This window comes from Dipodomys spectabilis, unplaced genomic scaffold (genome assembly GCF_019054845.1).
Source record: "Dipodomys spectabilis isolate Male_0828 unplaced genomic scaffold, ASM1905484v1 ptg000140l, whole genome shotgun sequence".
In the NCBI taxonomy this organism is placed as follows: domain Eukaryota; kingdom Metazoa; phylum Chordata; class Mammalia; order Rodentia; family Heteromyidae; genus Dipodomys; species Dipodomys spectabilis.
In genome coordinates, this window is record NW_024870817.1 from 18,299,413 (window position 1) to 18,312,660 (window position 13,248).

The window sequence follows — 13,248 nt, forward strand, 5'->3', positions numbered from 1 at the left end:
TTAAGTAGTAATGATGTGTCATAAGTTGGAATTTAATTGTTTGAAATGGCATTGTAACAGGTCTGAATACTGTCTTGCTCTAATATCTATGACTTTAAGCATCAAAGTAGACAGCTAACAAAGTAATCTTCCTCTTTCCTTTGCAAAATGGCATTTTAAAATTGTATTTAAAATTGTATTGTCCTTCTACCCAATATAGAATATGAACACTATGAGCTTGTCTTCTTCCTAAAGTTATGTTTCATATATATATATGCATATATATACCTATATATATGGTCCATGATATAAAACCTGAACTTCTCCCTGACAGTGTTTGGTATTACTTTATTATCTATTTATTCAAACTTCACAAACCGGAATAAATGCAGTAGTTAAAATACACAGGGCTCAAGGATCATGAGTGCTTGTCCTGTTATTCTTTTCTTCTTATTTTTTGTTTCTATTTCTTATCTTGTAAAATGTTTTCTTCTATTTTCCTATGTCTGTGTTTCTCTTCCTCTCTCCACTTTCCTAAGTATAAGAATTAGGAAAAAAGAGAGAGGGGGGGTGAGAGAGCGAGAGAGCTGTTTCATTTGGTACCTGCAACTGCAGGAATTGAATCCAGCAAGCAATTATTCTAACCAAAAACAGAGGAGAAAGCACAATTGTAAGCCAAAGGCTGTGTTTTTAGTTCAATCACTTTCACTGCAAAAAACTAGTCCATTTATTTTAGCTTTGGTGGGTAGCAGAGAAATTTGATACAACTGAATGATGACTCAAGAATCTGCCTTGCCTTTGCCTTCTGTTTTCTTGTATGATCGCCAAACTGGTTTAATTCTCCTCTGAAACAAATGTCCTGCTTAACCAGATGCAGCTCTTCTACTTGCTTTCACCCTGCCTTTGGGAACAGATGAACCCACAAAACTTTCTCCCCAGCTCAAAGAGCCAAAGGAAGACAAGACAGAAAGGCAAAGCAACCAGCCCTATCTTGTCTATAGGAAGAGCTTCCTGCGAATCGTATTTTCCTGAGAAATCTGGACAATTAAGTGGTCATGGTTTGGTTTTACAGGCAGATTGATGCTTCAAGAGCTACTTTAAAAACAATCCCTTAACTTCTTTTCCTGAATACATTGAGAATAGTAGTTCAGGGGAATCCTTCACGTGGTTAATTATAAAGCCAAGGCTGGAAACCAAGTCTGTCAGACATCAAAGGAACTCCCAAGCAGTCCAGATTCTCAGGTACTTATGGACCAGGTACTGGCCATGTAGGAACTTTGGAAATAGTGGCAGGTGCTCGGGGTGTGGCTGCAGCTGTCTCCCCTTTCTCTTCCAGCAGAAGGAGCCACCTCATAGGAGGGGTACGAGGAGAGAAGGGAGGAGAGGGAGAGGAAAGAGAGGAGGAGGGAGGACGAGGGTGGGGGGGGGGAGCAGTTAAGGGGGGAAGGCGAGAGAGAAGACGGGAGGGGGCGGGCAGATGCTGGGGAGCGGTGTGCGCGCCCGCAGACCAAGGCTCACACTCACGCTGCCTCTGTTTGTACACAGTGCGCTCCCGGCCGCTGACTCGCTCCCCACCAGCTCACGCTTCATTGTTCTCCAAGTCAGTAGCCCCGCAGCCGCAAGGGCGGGAGCAGTAGGAGCCCGGCGCCCCGGTCGACGGGTTCGCCCTCGGGTCCACCCGCCCGCTGGGGAGACCCAGAGCCGCCTCGTCAGCCTGCGCCCCGCCCGCCGCGCCTCGGCCAGGACCCACCCGCCGCGGAGGGCTGAGCCCGCCAGTGGCTCTCCGGAGCTCACCATCTCCGCGCGCACGGCCGAGCGCAGGCAAAACGGGGGAGAGGACACATTCTTCTTTGGCCGCCACTCTTTCACACCCTCTCCAACAATTTAAGCAAGAGCTGCGGGAAGAAGACATCATCTTGAATTCTCCAACAGGGGCGGTGTCTCGTTCCACCCTGCGGGCCACCCCGGCTACCCTGCCCTCCTCCGCGAACCTCCTGATCTAGCCAGGGTCACGTCTGGGAGACTGGACCATGAAGCGCTCCATAGTCGCCTGGCTCTTGCTTGGGCTCAGCCTTGGTATACCCCAGTTCGGCAAAGGTGAGGAGGGTCAGATCTCTGGATGCGGGACGGGCAGGGTGTCCCCCTTTTACTCTCCCCCCCCCCCCCCCGACTCCCGGGAGACGCCGCAGCCGCGCAGGGGACCCGAGGCGGCTCTGAGCCTGACCAGGGTGGAGAGCGCCTAGGGCGGCGCCAAGGAGGTGGCGCGCCCTCTGTGCCCCAAGAAAGTGCCAGCGAAGTCCAAGCGGAGTGGACTGGATTGCGCAGGGATATGGATGCGATCTAAGAAGGGGGTGGACAGAGGGATGGGTGGAGAAGGAGAGCTCCCAGCAATTAAAAAAAAAATCTGGGTTCACTCTGCCACCAGGTCTCCCCTACGACCCTTTGGAGATACTGGCTGAGGGCGCCGGGCGGGGCTATGGTGTGGGCGCGGGAATCGGAGAGCAGAGCGCGCCCGAAGGAATCGGGTAGTGGATGCGGGGAAAGCGGGGAGAGCTGCCTGTCAGCGGTCTGTCTCGCGGTACTGTGCTCTGGTGCAGGGCTGGGGCCAAGCCCGGCCGCAATCTGGCACCTGGGAGGTTGGAGTTTGGGCTAGGAGGGCTGGGGAGTCTGCTCTTAGGTCACCTGCTTTAATCCCAGATGCGTAGCAGTGATTACAACAAACTGTCCGTCTAACCCCAGGGGTCTGGAGCTCGGCTAGGCACTCCTGAGTATGTAACTCTTCTTCATGGGGAACCGGGCGCTGCAAGCCACCTAACTCGGTCCCCCAACATGGGAGCAGAAAAGTTGTCAAGGTGGGCTGGCCCAGCGTTTCTTGTCTAGGGGAAGAGAAAGGAAATAAACAAGTCTTAAAAAAAAAAAAAAGAAAAGAAAATGCAGAACTTGAATGAGGCTGCTGCCGAGTTGTTGAGCTGACTTTCAGGTTTTCTGAGAGCCGAGCTTTGTCGGTAGGAACCCTAGTCCCCGACCTGGGTCTCCGGTGGGGTTGAATGAGGTCGCCCAGGGACAAAAGGGAGGGAAAGGGTTCTGGGGAACTGCGTGCTTTCTGTATTCTCCAAGGAGGGTGTTTCTCGTCAAAGAAAGCCGGATCTTAGAAGCCTTGGCGGACAAGCTTCAAGTGGAAAGCTGAGTGCACTCACTATAGGATTGTAAAACGCTTTAGAGAACGTAGTTGCATTGCAACTGCGTTAGCTCGAATCGAATCCACTTGAGATTAGACACGGAGTGAATATTTTACACCATAGATCCGTGCCACACCGGTGGTGTAGACCTAGGATAGACTCTTGGGTGACTTTTGCCTAGGAAGCTAATGGTCCTGCCTACGTGCCCTCCCAGGGGAGATCTGCCCTGGCGCCTTACCTGGACATCCCTTCAGCCCCCAGAATGTGGCTATTTTATTCCCAGCCTGTAGGCGTGTGTGTGTGTGTGTGTGTGTGTGTGTGTGTGTGTGTGTGTGTGTGTGGGTGTTTGGCTCTCCGGTGTTTGCCAAAGTGTCTTTCTAGTTATCTGGCAGCGGCAGCGACTCTACCGAAGGTTAAGGAATGGTAATGATTTCAGAGTTGCTCAGCAGAGTCCCCAGAGATAAGGAAATGCTAATGATCTCATCCTCAATATTCTTCGTTTCTTTTATTCTGGACTTTTCTTTTTCTTTCTTTTTTTTTTTTAGAGGAAGGGAAAGGGAAGAACAGGCATCCCCTCTTCCTCTCTTCTCCTTCCTTTATGGACTCTGCTGCCACCAGGAACACACACACACACACACACACACACACACACACACACACACACACACACACACTTTATGGACTCTGCTGCCACCAGGAACACACACACACACACACACACACACACACACACACACACACACACACACACACACTGCTACCCTGATCACCATCTGTCCCCTTTCAGAGGTGAAGGGCCCCAGGGAGGGAGCGGAGAAAAGTGCATCTAACATGCCTGGCCACGCTGATCTTCCAGAGTGTGAGGGAGCCCTGGGGCTAGGCCGGCAAGTCCTGGCTGCCTAGAGCCTCAGGATGAGGATATCTGCTGCTTTCCTGGTCAAGCCAAGCCTGGAAATATTGTGTGCCTTTGTTTCTTGATTCCCTTAGACAATGCTCAGGCAAATATTCTCCAATAGATTCCCCTGTCTTTAAGCCAGCCAGCGGGGAAATCTCCTTGCTTTAGCTATTTTTGTTGTTGTTGTTGTTGAACTTATGTACCTTCTCTTTGCTGCAAAGGCTTGCCCACAGCTCCAAACAATTAAACTTGGGGCAAACTTATTGAAGCAGATGATAACATTAACACAGTGGGAGAATTTTCTCTACACTGTTTCTCTCCCATCCCAATCTTGTACATAATATATGTAATTCATACAGGGATCGGGATTTTCCCTCTGAGTGTTGCTTTTTTAATTTTACAATTTATGTATATCAATGCCTGGAATTTGGTAAGGAAGTGTAACTCCTTTTATTAGTTGTCTTTATTTTTAAATTAAACCAATGGATCAGTCAGATTGAATATTTTATTAACTCTTAAATTATTCATTATTATGGGCTGCTCTAAAAAATTCAATAATATGCATACAGTGCCAGAAAGCATGTGACATCTTATGCAATCTGCCCCATGCCTACAGTTTGTGCCTGAGTCTTTAAGCAAATAGCACTGTCTAAAAATGTCTAGACATGCCCTAAATACTACAGATCATTGACAATTGCATTTCCATGTTATAATCAATGGCCATTTTGACTTAATTCTAATTGAGAAGACATTAATCTCTGAAAAATCACTTTGAATATCACATACTATGATCAGTGCAGCAACATTTATGCTGAGCTAACAGGTTTGTTATTATACATTCTTCATGGCATAATTTAAATGAACATATACTTTACACTGAAAAAATGTCAATTATAGATTCTAAGGGAAATATTGAAATTAATCTTGAAATGCTAAATTGCAAATAATAATTAGGTGAAAATAAGTTTATCCTGCACTAATGTAAATTCTTGTGTATGCTATACAATGCCATGATACACTAGCTTTGTTTCTGCTTCTGAAAAGTTTTTCTGAAATATTTCCTTACAATAAATATTTATTTTGATTTAAAAGTTGTATAATTTGGTAAAATATTTTAAAATAAAAGTGATACAAGCAAATGAATTTGTCTACATTTTTCCCCCCTTTGGCTTTGAAGTTGCAAAGAACATTTTTTAAAAAAAGTAAAAATAACATATTTATTGTACTGAATACTTCCTTACATTTTTGGTGATTTTCTGTATTAAATTAATACTCCAAACTCTTAATTTCCTTGATATTAGTCAAGATAAAGGTTTTAATTATATAGTTTGTTGTTAATAAGTTTCCTCTTTTGAAGACTTTTCAATAGTGGAATGGATATATGTTAGCGTTAATATATATTTAAAAAATCAAGCCTCAAGGGAGAATTTTCTAAAGCCTAAGAAAGTCATTCTCACACTTTTCTGATATTTGTGTTTTACAAGACACAGTCGCAGGTACAGTAATTTTGAGAATGATTTAGTTTTATTGTATCCTTGCAAAAGAAAACATAAACCATGTAAGTTTTAAAATTCAGTTCAAGCCAGAAGTAAACAATAATGAGCATGTACTGTGTAAAAAGTAACAAAATTTGAAAATATACATTAGTCAGATGACTTTTACCATTGCTAATTAATTTACTCATTTTATTTGCTAACTAGCTTAAAAATTAACATTATTATAAAAAACCTGAGCCAAACAATTGCTATTATTTAGTTATATGCATTGTAAGGATGATACTCAACATAGTTGTTCTAGTTTGTATTCTTTATCACAGTCCACAAAAATAATTACAGCTTTTAGTTAGTGCAAACAAACATGCATTTTGTGGAATCAGCCAAGTGACTGCCTATTGAGATAATTATTAAATTGTTTCTCATACTTTTCTATGTGAGAATGCTACAAATTAAGTATTATAAATACTTAAGCTAAATAAATTGCCACTGAATTGTCACCAATAATGCCTTTAAAAAGTCTTTGGTTCAGGGAGTATTTTGAGGGAAAGACTGAAAGACTAGAATCAACTGTGCCCTCACCAGCAGGTGTCAGGATAATCAATCAATAGAGATCTTTTCAAAGAAAGCTTGGGAAAAGGAAGAAGAAAAGAAGAAGAGGAGGAGAAGAAGAAGAGGAGAAGAAGAGGAGAAGAAGAGGAGGAGGAGGAAGAGGAGGAGGAGGGAAGAAGGAGGAAGAGGAAGAGGAGGAGGAGGAGGAGGAGGAGGAAGAGAAGAAGAAGAAGAAGAAGAAGAAGAAGAAGAAGAAGAAGAAGAAGAAGAAGAAGAAGAAGAAGAAGAAGAAGAAGAAGAAGAAGAAGAAGAAGAAGAAGAAGAAGAAGAAGAAAGAAGAAGAGGAGGAGGGGGAGGAGAAGAAGAGAGGAAGGAGGAGGAGGAGGGGGAGGAGAAGAAAAGAGGAAGGAGGAGGAGGAGGAAAATAGGGAAACAGTTAATCTGTAAATCTACTTAAAATGATTTTGTACTTTATATGTAACTACAGTTTTTAAATGTTTTCTATGTTCCTGATAAAAACAGGAAGTGGTAAGGACAGTGAGTGGTAAGGACCAATCGCTGTACTGCAAAATTTTAAGTTAGAAATTGGATCCTTCAACCACAAAAATTAAATAAGAATACAGGTTTAGGGGTCTCTTGAGTGCCTTCCAGAGTAGCCCACATAGAGCTATGAGGAACTTGTGAAAAAAAAATATGTGTGTGTGTGTCCAAATACATAATTGTTGCACTATATCTTCTACTGCAATGGGAAGAGAGGAATGCTTATATTTATTATTTTTATGGTGATGCTTCATGGAACTTTCAAGTTTCTAACTAGCTTAAATCATATAGGCAAAAGACATAAACAACATAATAAAATTGCTATTATGTATTTCAGGCAGTCATAATCACTCTGAATGTGTGACTGTGTTTGTGTGTATGTTATGTGTGTGTGTATATACCCATAAAAGTACCAATAACTGTCACTGACTTGGAATCATTTTGTTTTTAATTGATCTTTATCAATATTAGTTTTATTATCTGTTGTTACATATTTACCATTGTATTCTAGCCTAGAGTTCTCTTAATTTGTTATATATTCACTAAAATTCCAAAGGCCTATTTTCAGTTGTATATTTTCTATTAAAATATCCTTAAAATCAATTTTTCTTTCTTTCTTTCTCTCTTTCCTTTCTCTCTTTATCTTTATTTCTCTCTCTTTCTCTCTTTCAGTCTTCCTTCCTTCCTTCCTTCCTTCCTTCCTTTCTTTTTTTCTTTCTTTCTTTCTTTCTTCTTTCCCCATCTCCAGTTCCTTGCAGGAGAGCATCTACGGGAGAGTATTCAGAGTAAAACTGATGTGACCTTTCATCATAGGTACTAAAATCTGCAAATATGAAAAGCATTATGAAAGTTACAATATTTACTCTAAGTCAATGAATGAAATTAAAATGAAATCTAATTTGATGACAATATCCTGCACAAAACTTTATCTATACCCCCACAGTGTTGTTTACATATACTGCTATTTTATTGGTGATAGTGAGTATGTATACTTTGTTTACAGAAGATTCATAGTGAGTGAAGTAGACTAAAGGATTTAAACATAAGAATATAGTGGCAGGCATTTTATATACTATGGTATTTTAAAATATGATTGTTGCTATGGAGAAAGAAGGTTGATTTAGACTTATTTCTTTCCTTTTCTGAAAGTGATTTGTATTAAACAAATGATCTTTAATTTAATACAATATTCCATGAGAAGGAAGGCAAACACTATAATATCATTGGCTGATAATGGTGGTGTGTAGTAATCTTTAAATGAAGTTGGTTTACTCTGTAGTCCTTAACATTTATGCTCAAATTTGACAGAGTGGTTTATTTTTGGAATGTGCAGTAATCCCTTAAGTCCCTTCTTGTACTCAGATCACGATGACCATTTAGGTTTTACTGAAACTCAGCTTCAATATGGGATCATGACATTCAAGCAGAGAAATCTAGAAAAGTTAAGTGTAAATATAGGAGTATTGTTTTAATAGGCAAATTCATCCTTGTAGTGTAGAACAATTTCCAACTTGTATATATGAGTTGTCTGCATTTACATCCATGATACCCTTCTCCTATCACTGATTCCTTCCTTCCTTCCTTCCTTCTTTCCTTCCTTCCTTCCTTCCTTCCTCCCTTCCCTCCTTCCATTCTCCCTTCCTTCCATTCTCTCTTCCTTCCTTCCACCTTTTTTTTCTCCCTCTTTCCCTCCTTTCTGTTTCTGTATGTATTTCTGCCTCTGCGTGCCTCTGTTTCTTTCCCTTTCTCTCTCTTTCTGTCTCTGTGTCTCTGTCTCTATGTGACTCTGCCTCTGTGTCTGTCTTCCTGTCATTCTGTCTTTCTCTCTGTGAGTCTGTCTGTCTGTCTGCCTGCCTGCCTGCCTGCCTCTCCATCCCTGTCTCTGAGGATAGGGGACTTCATTTCAGGGCCTTGCACCTTTGCTCAGCTTCTTCTATGAAAACTAGTACTCTACCTCTTGAGCTACATCTCTATCCTAGCTTTTTAGCCGGTTAATTGGAGAGAGTTTCTGGACTCTAAAATCTCTGGAATTTCCTTGCCAGGCTGAATTTGAACTGAAATTCTCAGGACTCAGTTTTCTGAGTGTAACCACAGTTTCATTATGGAAATGGGCCACCAGTGCCCAGATATTCTTTTCTTTCTAAGTGTTACGTGAGCTCTCTTTTGATTCACATACCATATCTTTTACTTATAGTTTAACTTATGTATAATAAATGGTATTTTAGTGCTGTCTACAAACAAATGCCAACATCATTCACAATGTTTTTATTCTTGATAGTCCAGGTTCCCCTTTCACATTTTGTGTTTGCTATGGAGCTAGGCAAAATAAATGACAAACCAAACAATAATCACACATAAAGTCCAAAACAGACATTCAACATATTTTGAATTGAGTGTTGTGATCTCCTTCACCACATACATTGCTGTTTCTTAGGAGCTACTTGCACGTTTTAAATAGCAATAGGTTTTATATGTAAAAATATAGGTCAAAAGCAGTTTTAGTAACTTTTAAAACTCGGTTACTGCCTTGCATAACTGTCTCTTACAGTCTGTGTGGTAGAAGTAACCTACTTTGAAATTAATTCTCAATTCTTCTACCAGAGTGTTGGTAAAAATATAATATTAAAACACAGTCTTGAATATATAGTGTTTTCTATTTTGGTTATGAATCTTCAGTTAAAGAAAAGCGTTTTCTGTTAAATGCAAAGTTCTGAGACTTATATCTGCTTTAATTTTGATTTTCAAACAATAGAGACATCATTTGTTTTGTTCTTTCTTCTTTCTACTTGAGCCCTGCCATCTTTTGAGCATGTTTCTGGTTAGACAAGTAGACCAGAAGCATTCATTCTGACAGTATATTCAAGTATGGAACATAAGTACATATTGAGTGTGTATTGTGTGTTCCAGTCTCCTAATTTCCATCTCTAATTAGTACAACACATCTAGACAGATTCTACTGTTATGGTCAACTGGAAACGGGCAATAAAGAGAGGTTAAGCAACTTTCCAAGATCAAATAGCTAGTAAGTTTAATCAGCTAGTAAGTTACCCCTGTTAGTAAATTACATTATTTTAGCAAATAAATTACTTGCAAATTAGAATTCAAATGAAACTTTCCCTTATAACTTCAAAGTGCCCTTGTGTCATACTGAATGACACATTCTAGTTATCATGTTTGCTTCAAAACTTTTATTTGTAAAATACATACCCCCTGTGTAAAACACTGTCTTATTGTGATTATTTTTGTGAGAAGTAAATTTATTATCTATAAAAAATGAATTTACATGTTCCAGCTGTTTAGAGTTTTTAAATACATGTATTTTTATTTTAAACACACTGAGGGGTTACAGTTACATGAATAAGGTAATGACTACATTTCTTTTTGAGCATTGTTACCCCCTCCCTTCTTTTTTGTCTACCCTCCTTTCCTGCCCACCTCTCTAACTCCTCCCCACCCCCAAGTTGTAAAGTTTGTTTTCAACATAGTGTCTTATACATTTGATTGTCACAATGGGTAAACTTGTATCCTTGTTTCAGCATTTTGTTATTTCCCTTCTCCTCCCCAAATCAGAAAAATTGGCGGGGAAGATGCAGGGCACCAGAATAAATACAGTGACAACAGATGTTATACCATGAGGGAAGAACATACAAAAGAAACAAAAAAAAAATCACATAAAACAACAGCAACAAAGTTAAAACCTCTTGTGTCCCTATCTTGGGGCTCATTTCTCTTAGCATCATCTTATATGGTCATAGGTGATTATTTTGTAAGAAGCAAATTGTATTTATTCTCTGGACAATAATTCAAATTTCTTTGTAAAATTTGCATATTTAAGATACTGAAGTGTGATAGCTCTTGTCACATTCAGAAACAAGGGTATGTGTTTGTTCTATCAGAAGGTATAAACACATTTTCAAAATGCATAACCAGTGAAAATACTGAAGATAGTAATAGAAGGGGAACACTTGGAAAGTGAACTGAAATGCAAAAATCTTGCCATTTGATTTAATTTTAAATGATTCTATGACTAATTTTGATTCTCCAGAATTTTAACACTCCCTTACCTAGTTCTACTGCTACCCAATATGTGTTAGAACATATTTCCTCTGTAATATTCAGTTATAGTATACAGAACATACTGATTTTAGAGTTCTATCAAGGTTTGGTTTTGGCTAGTTTAATGAAAGCATTTACTGTGCTTCCCATTCCGTCTTCATTTAATTTAATTTTTATATAAAGCTATCAAGAAATATTAACAAAGGGCCAGTTGTGGCAATGTAGTCTTGCAATCCCAGTATTTAGGAGACAGAAGCAGAATGATTCAGAGTTCAAGGCCAGCCTGGGATGAATTCAGAGATATAATCTCAAAAAGAACAAGGACTCAGGAAATAGTTCAGTGTTAGAGCCCTTGACTAGCATATTTCAGGCCTTGAGTTTTGTCCACTGTACCACAATAAGAAAATAAATTAATTAATTAATTTGCCAGATAAAAGTATTAAATGGTTCCAAAACCATATAAAAGTATGCTTTCTGTTTTAGTTGGATGATTATGTATTTAAAATTTTATTTCTCTTAAAAAGTTAAACTTTGATTAATCTAAGTCTTTTACAAAATGATGAATATTACATCATCTACTATAAGGGCATCCTTGTTAATGATATTCTCTGTGGTATGGTATAATATTTAAGTTTTAAATGGATATCAAAATTATTTTTAATACTCTAAGATAATAACACTGTAGTTAAAATTCCATAAATGCCCAACTGCTACTTACTTCAGGGAACATAAAGAGACAAGAAATATTCTTTTTTTCATATATATTTTACTAGAAAAATACTGTACAGAGGGGTTACAATTACATGAGTAATGTAATGAGTACATGTCATATTGAGCATTGTTACTTCCTCCTTTCTTTTTATTGTGAAAATATCCTACAGAGGGGTGACAATTAATGGGCAAGTTAATGAGTACATTTCTTACCAAGCATTGTTTTTCGACATAACGACTTGTACATCTCATTGTTGCAATGGGTCCACATGTATCCCTATTTAAACGATTTGTTTTTTCCCTTCCCCTCCACAATTTATACCAATATCAAATACAGTGAAAGCAGAGGTTATACCGTGGGGGAGGGATATACAAAGCAACAAAGAAATCATCTTATAAATATGTTAGAAACCATTGCATGAAAGAAAAAAACATTTGAATACTTAACTTGGGGTTCATTTCACTTAACATCAACTCATCTGACCTTTGATTTACCCTACCCTTCCCTCCCAAACTCTTTCTCCCCCCACCCTGACCGAAATTGTAAAGTTCATTTTCAACATAGTGTCTTGTACATCTCAGTCTTACAATGGGTCAACCTGTACCCTAACTTAAGCATTTTGTATATTCCTTCCCCTCCACAAATTATAAAAATGTATATACAAGATGCAGGACACCAAAATCAAATACAGTGAAAACAGGGGTTACATTGTGCGGGAAAGAACATACAAAAGAAACAAAAAAAATCACATAGTATATTATAAGTACATTAAAAACAATACCAAGAGAGAAAAAAAACACTTGTGTCCCTACCTTGAGGTTTATTTCACTTAACACCAACTTATCTGGTCATATGTACATAGCTTTTGACCTGTTCTGCTTGCCCTAGATATGTACTAGTTATTGCAAATAAGGGAAATCATGGGATGTATGTTTCTTTAGGCCTGGTTTACTTCACTTAATATATTTTTTTTCAAGTTTTTTCATTTCCTAACAAATGGGGTGATGTCATTCTTTCTGATGGAGGCATAGAATTCCATTATAAAATGGTAAATATGCCTTTATATATATATATATATATATATATGCCACATTTTCTTGATCCATTCATCTACTGAGGGGCATCTGGATTGGTTTCATATCTTAGCTATGGTAAATAATGCTTGACAAACATAGTTGTTCTGGTAGCTTTAGTGTTTGTGATCATTTGGGTAAATGCCCAAAAGTGGGATTGCTAGGTCATAAGGGAGCTCTATGTGGAGTCTTTTGAGGAACCTCCATACTGCTTTCCAAAGTGATTGAACAAGTTTACACTTTTATCAGCAGTGCAGTAGGTTTCCCTCCAGCATCTGTTGCTACTAGATTTCTTAATTATAGCCATTTTAACTGGGGTGAGGTAGAATCTCAATGTTGTCTTGATTTGCATTTCTTTTATGGTTAGAGAAGTTGAGCATTTCTTCCTGTGTCTATTGGCCATTCTTATTTTCTGTTCAAAGAAGTCTCTCTTCAAGTCTTTAGCCCACTTATTAATTGGGGAGTTGTTTCTTTGAAGATTTGTTGTTGAGGGATTTAATTTTTTTAATTGTGAAAATACTCTACAGAGGGGTTACAATTACATGGGCAAGATGATGAATACATTTCTTATCAAGCATTGTAGCCTCCTCCTTTGTTTCCCCTTCCCATCCCTTCCCATCCTCCCCCCGCCCCCAATTTTTTGAGTTCACTTCCAAGTTACTTGAGCTGATTGGAAACTTTGGCAATGTAGCAGGGTATAAAATTAACCCTCAAAAATCAATGGCTTTCCTGTATGCCAATAATGAGAAGAACATGACTGAAATTAAGA

General features: G+C 39.1%; 1 protein-coding gene across 2 annotated transcripts in view; it reads left to right on the forward strand.

The window, feature by feature from the left end:
- The first annotated feature begins 1,812 nt into the window (after positions 1-1,812).
- Positions 1,813-13,248, forward strand: part of Edil3 (EGF like repeats and discoidin domains 3) — a 412,239-nt gene continuing 400,803 nt past the window's right edge. For both annotated transcript variants that reach the window (XM_042690926.1, XM_042690925.1), the window contains exon 1: positions 1,813-2,076. In XM_042690926.1, coding sequence (XP_042546860.1) covers positions 2,010-2,076 — 67 coding nt within the window. In that variant the 5' untranslated portion in view covers positions 1,813-2,009. The remainder of the gene's footprint in view (positions 2,077-13,248) is intronic.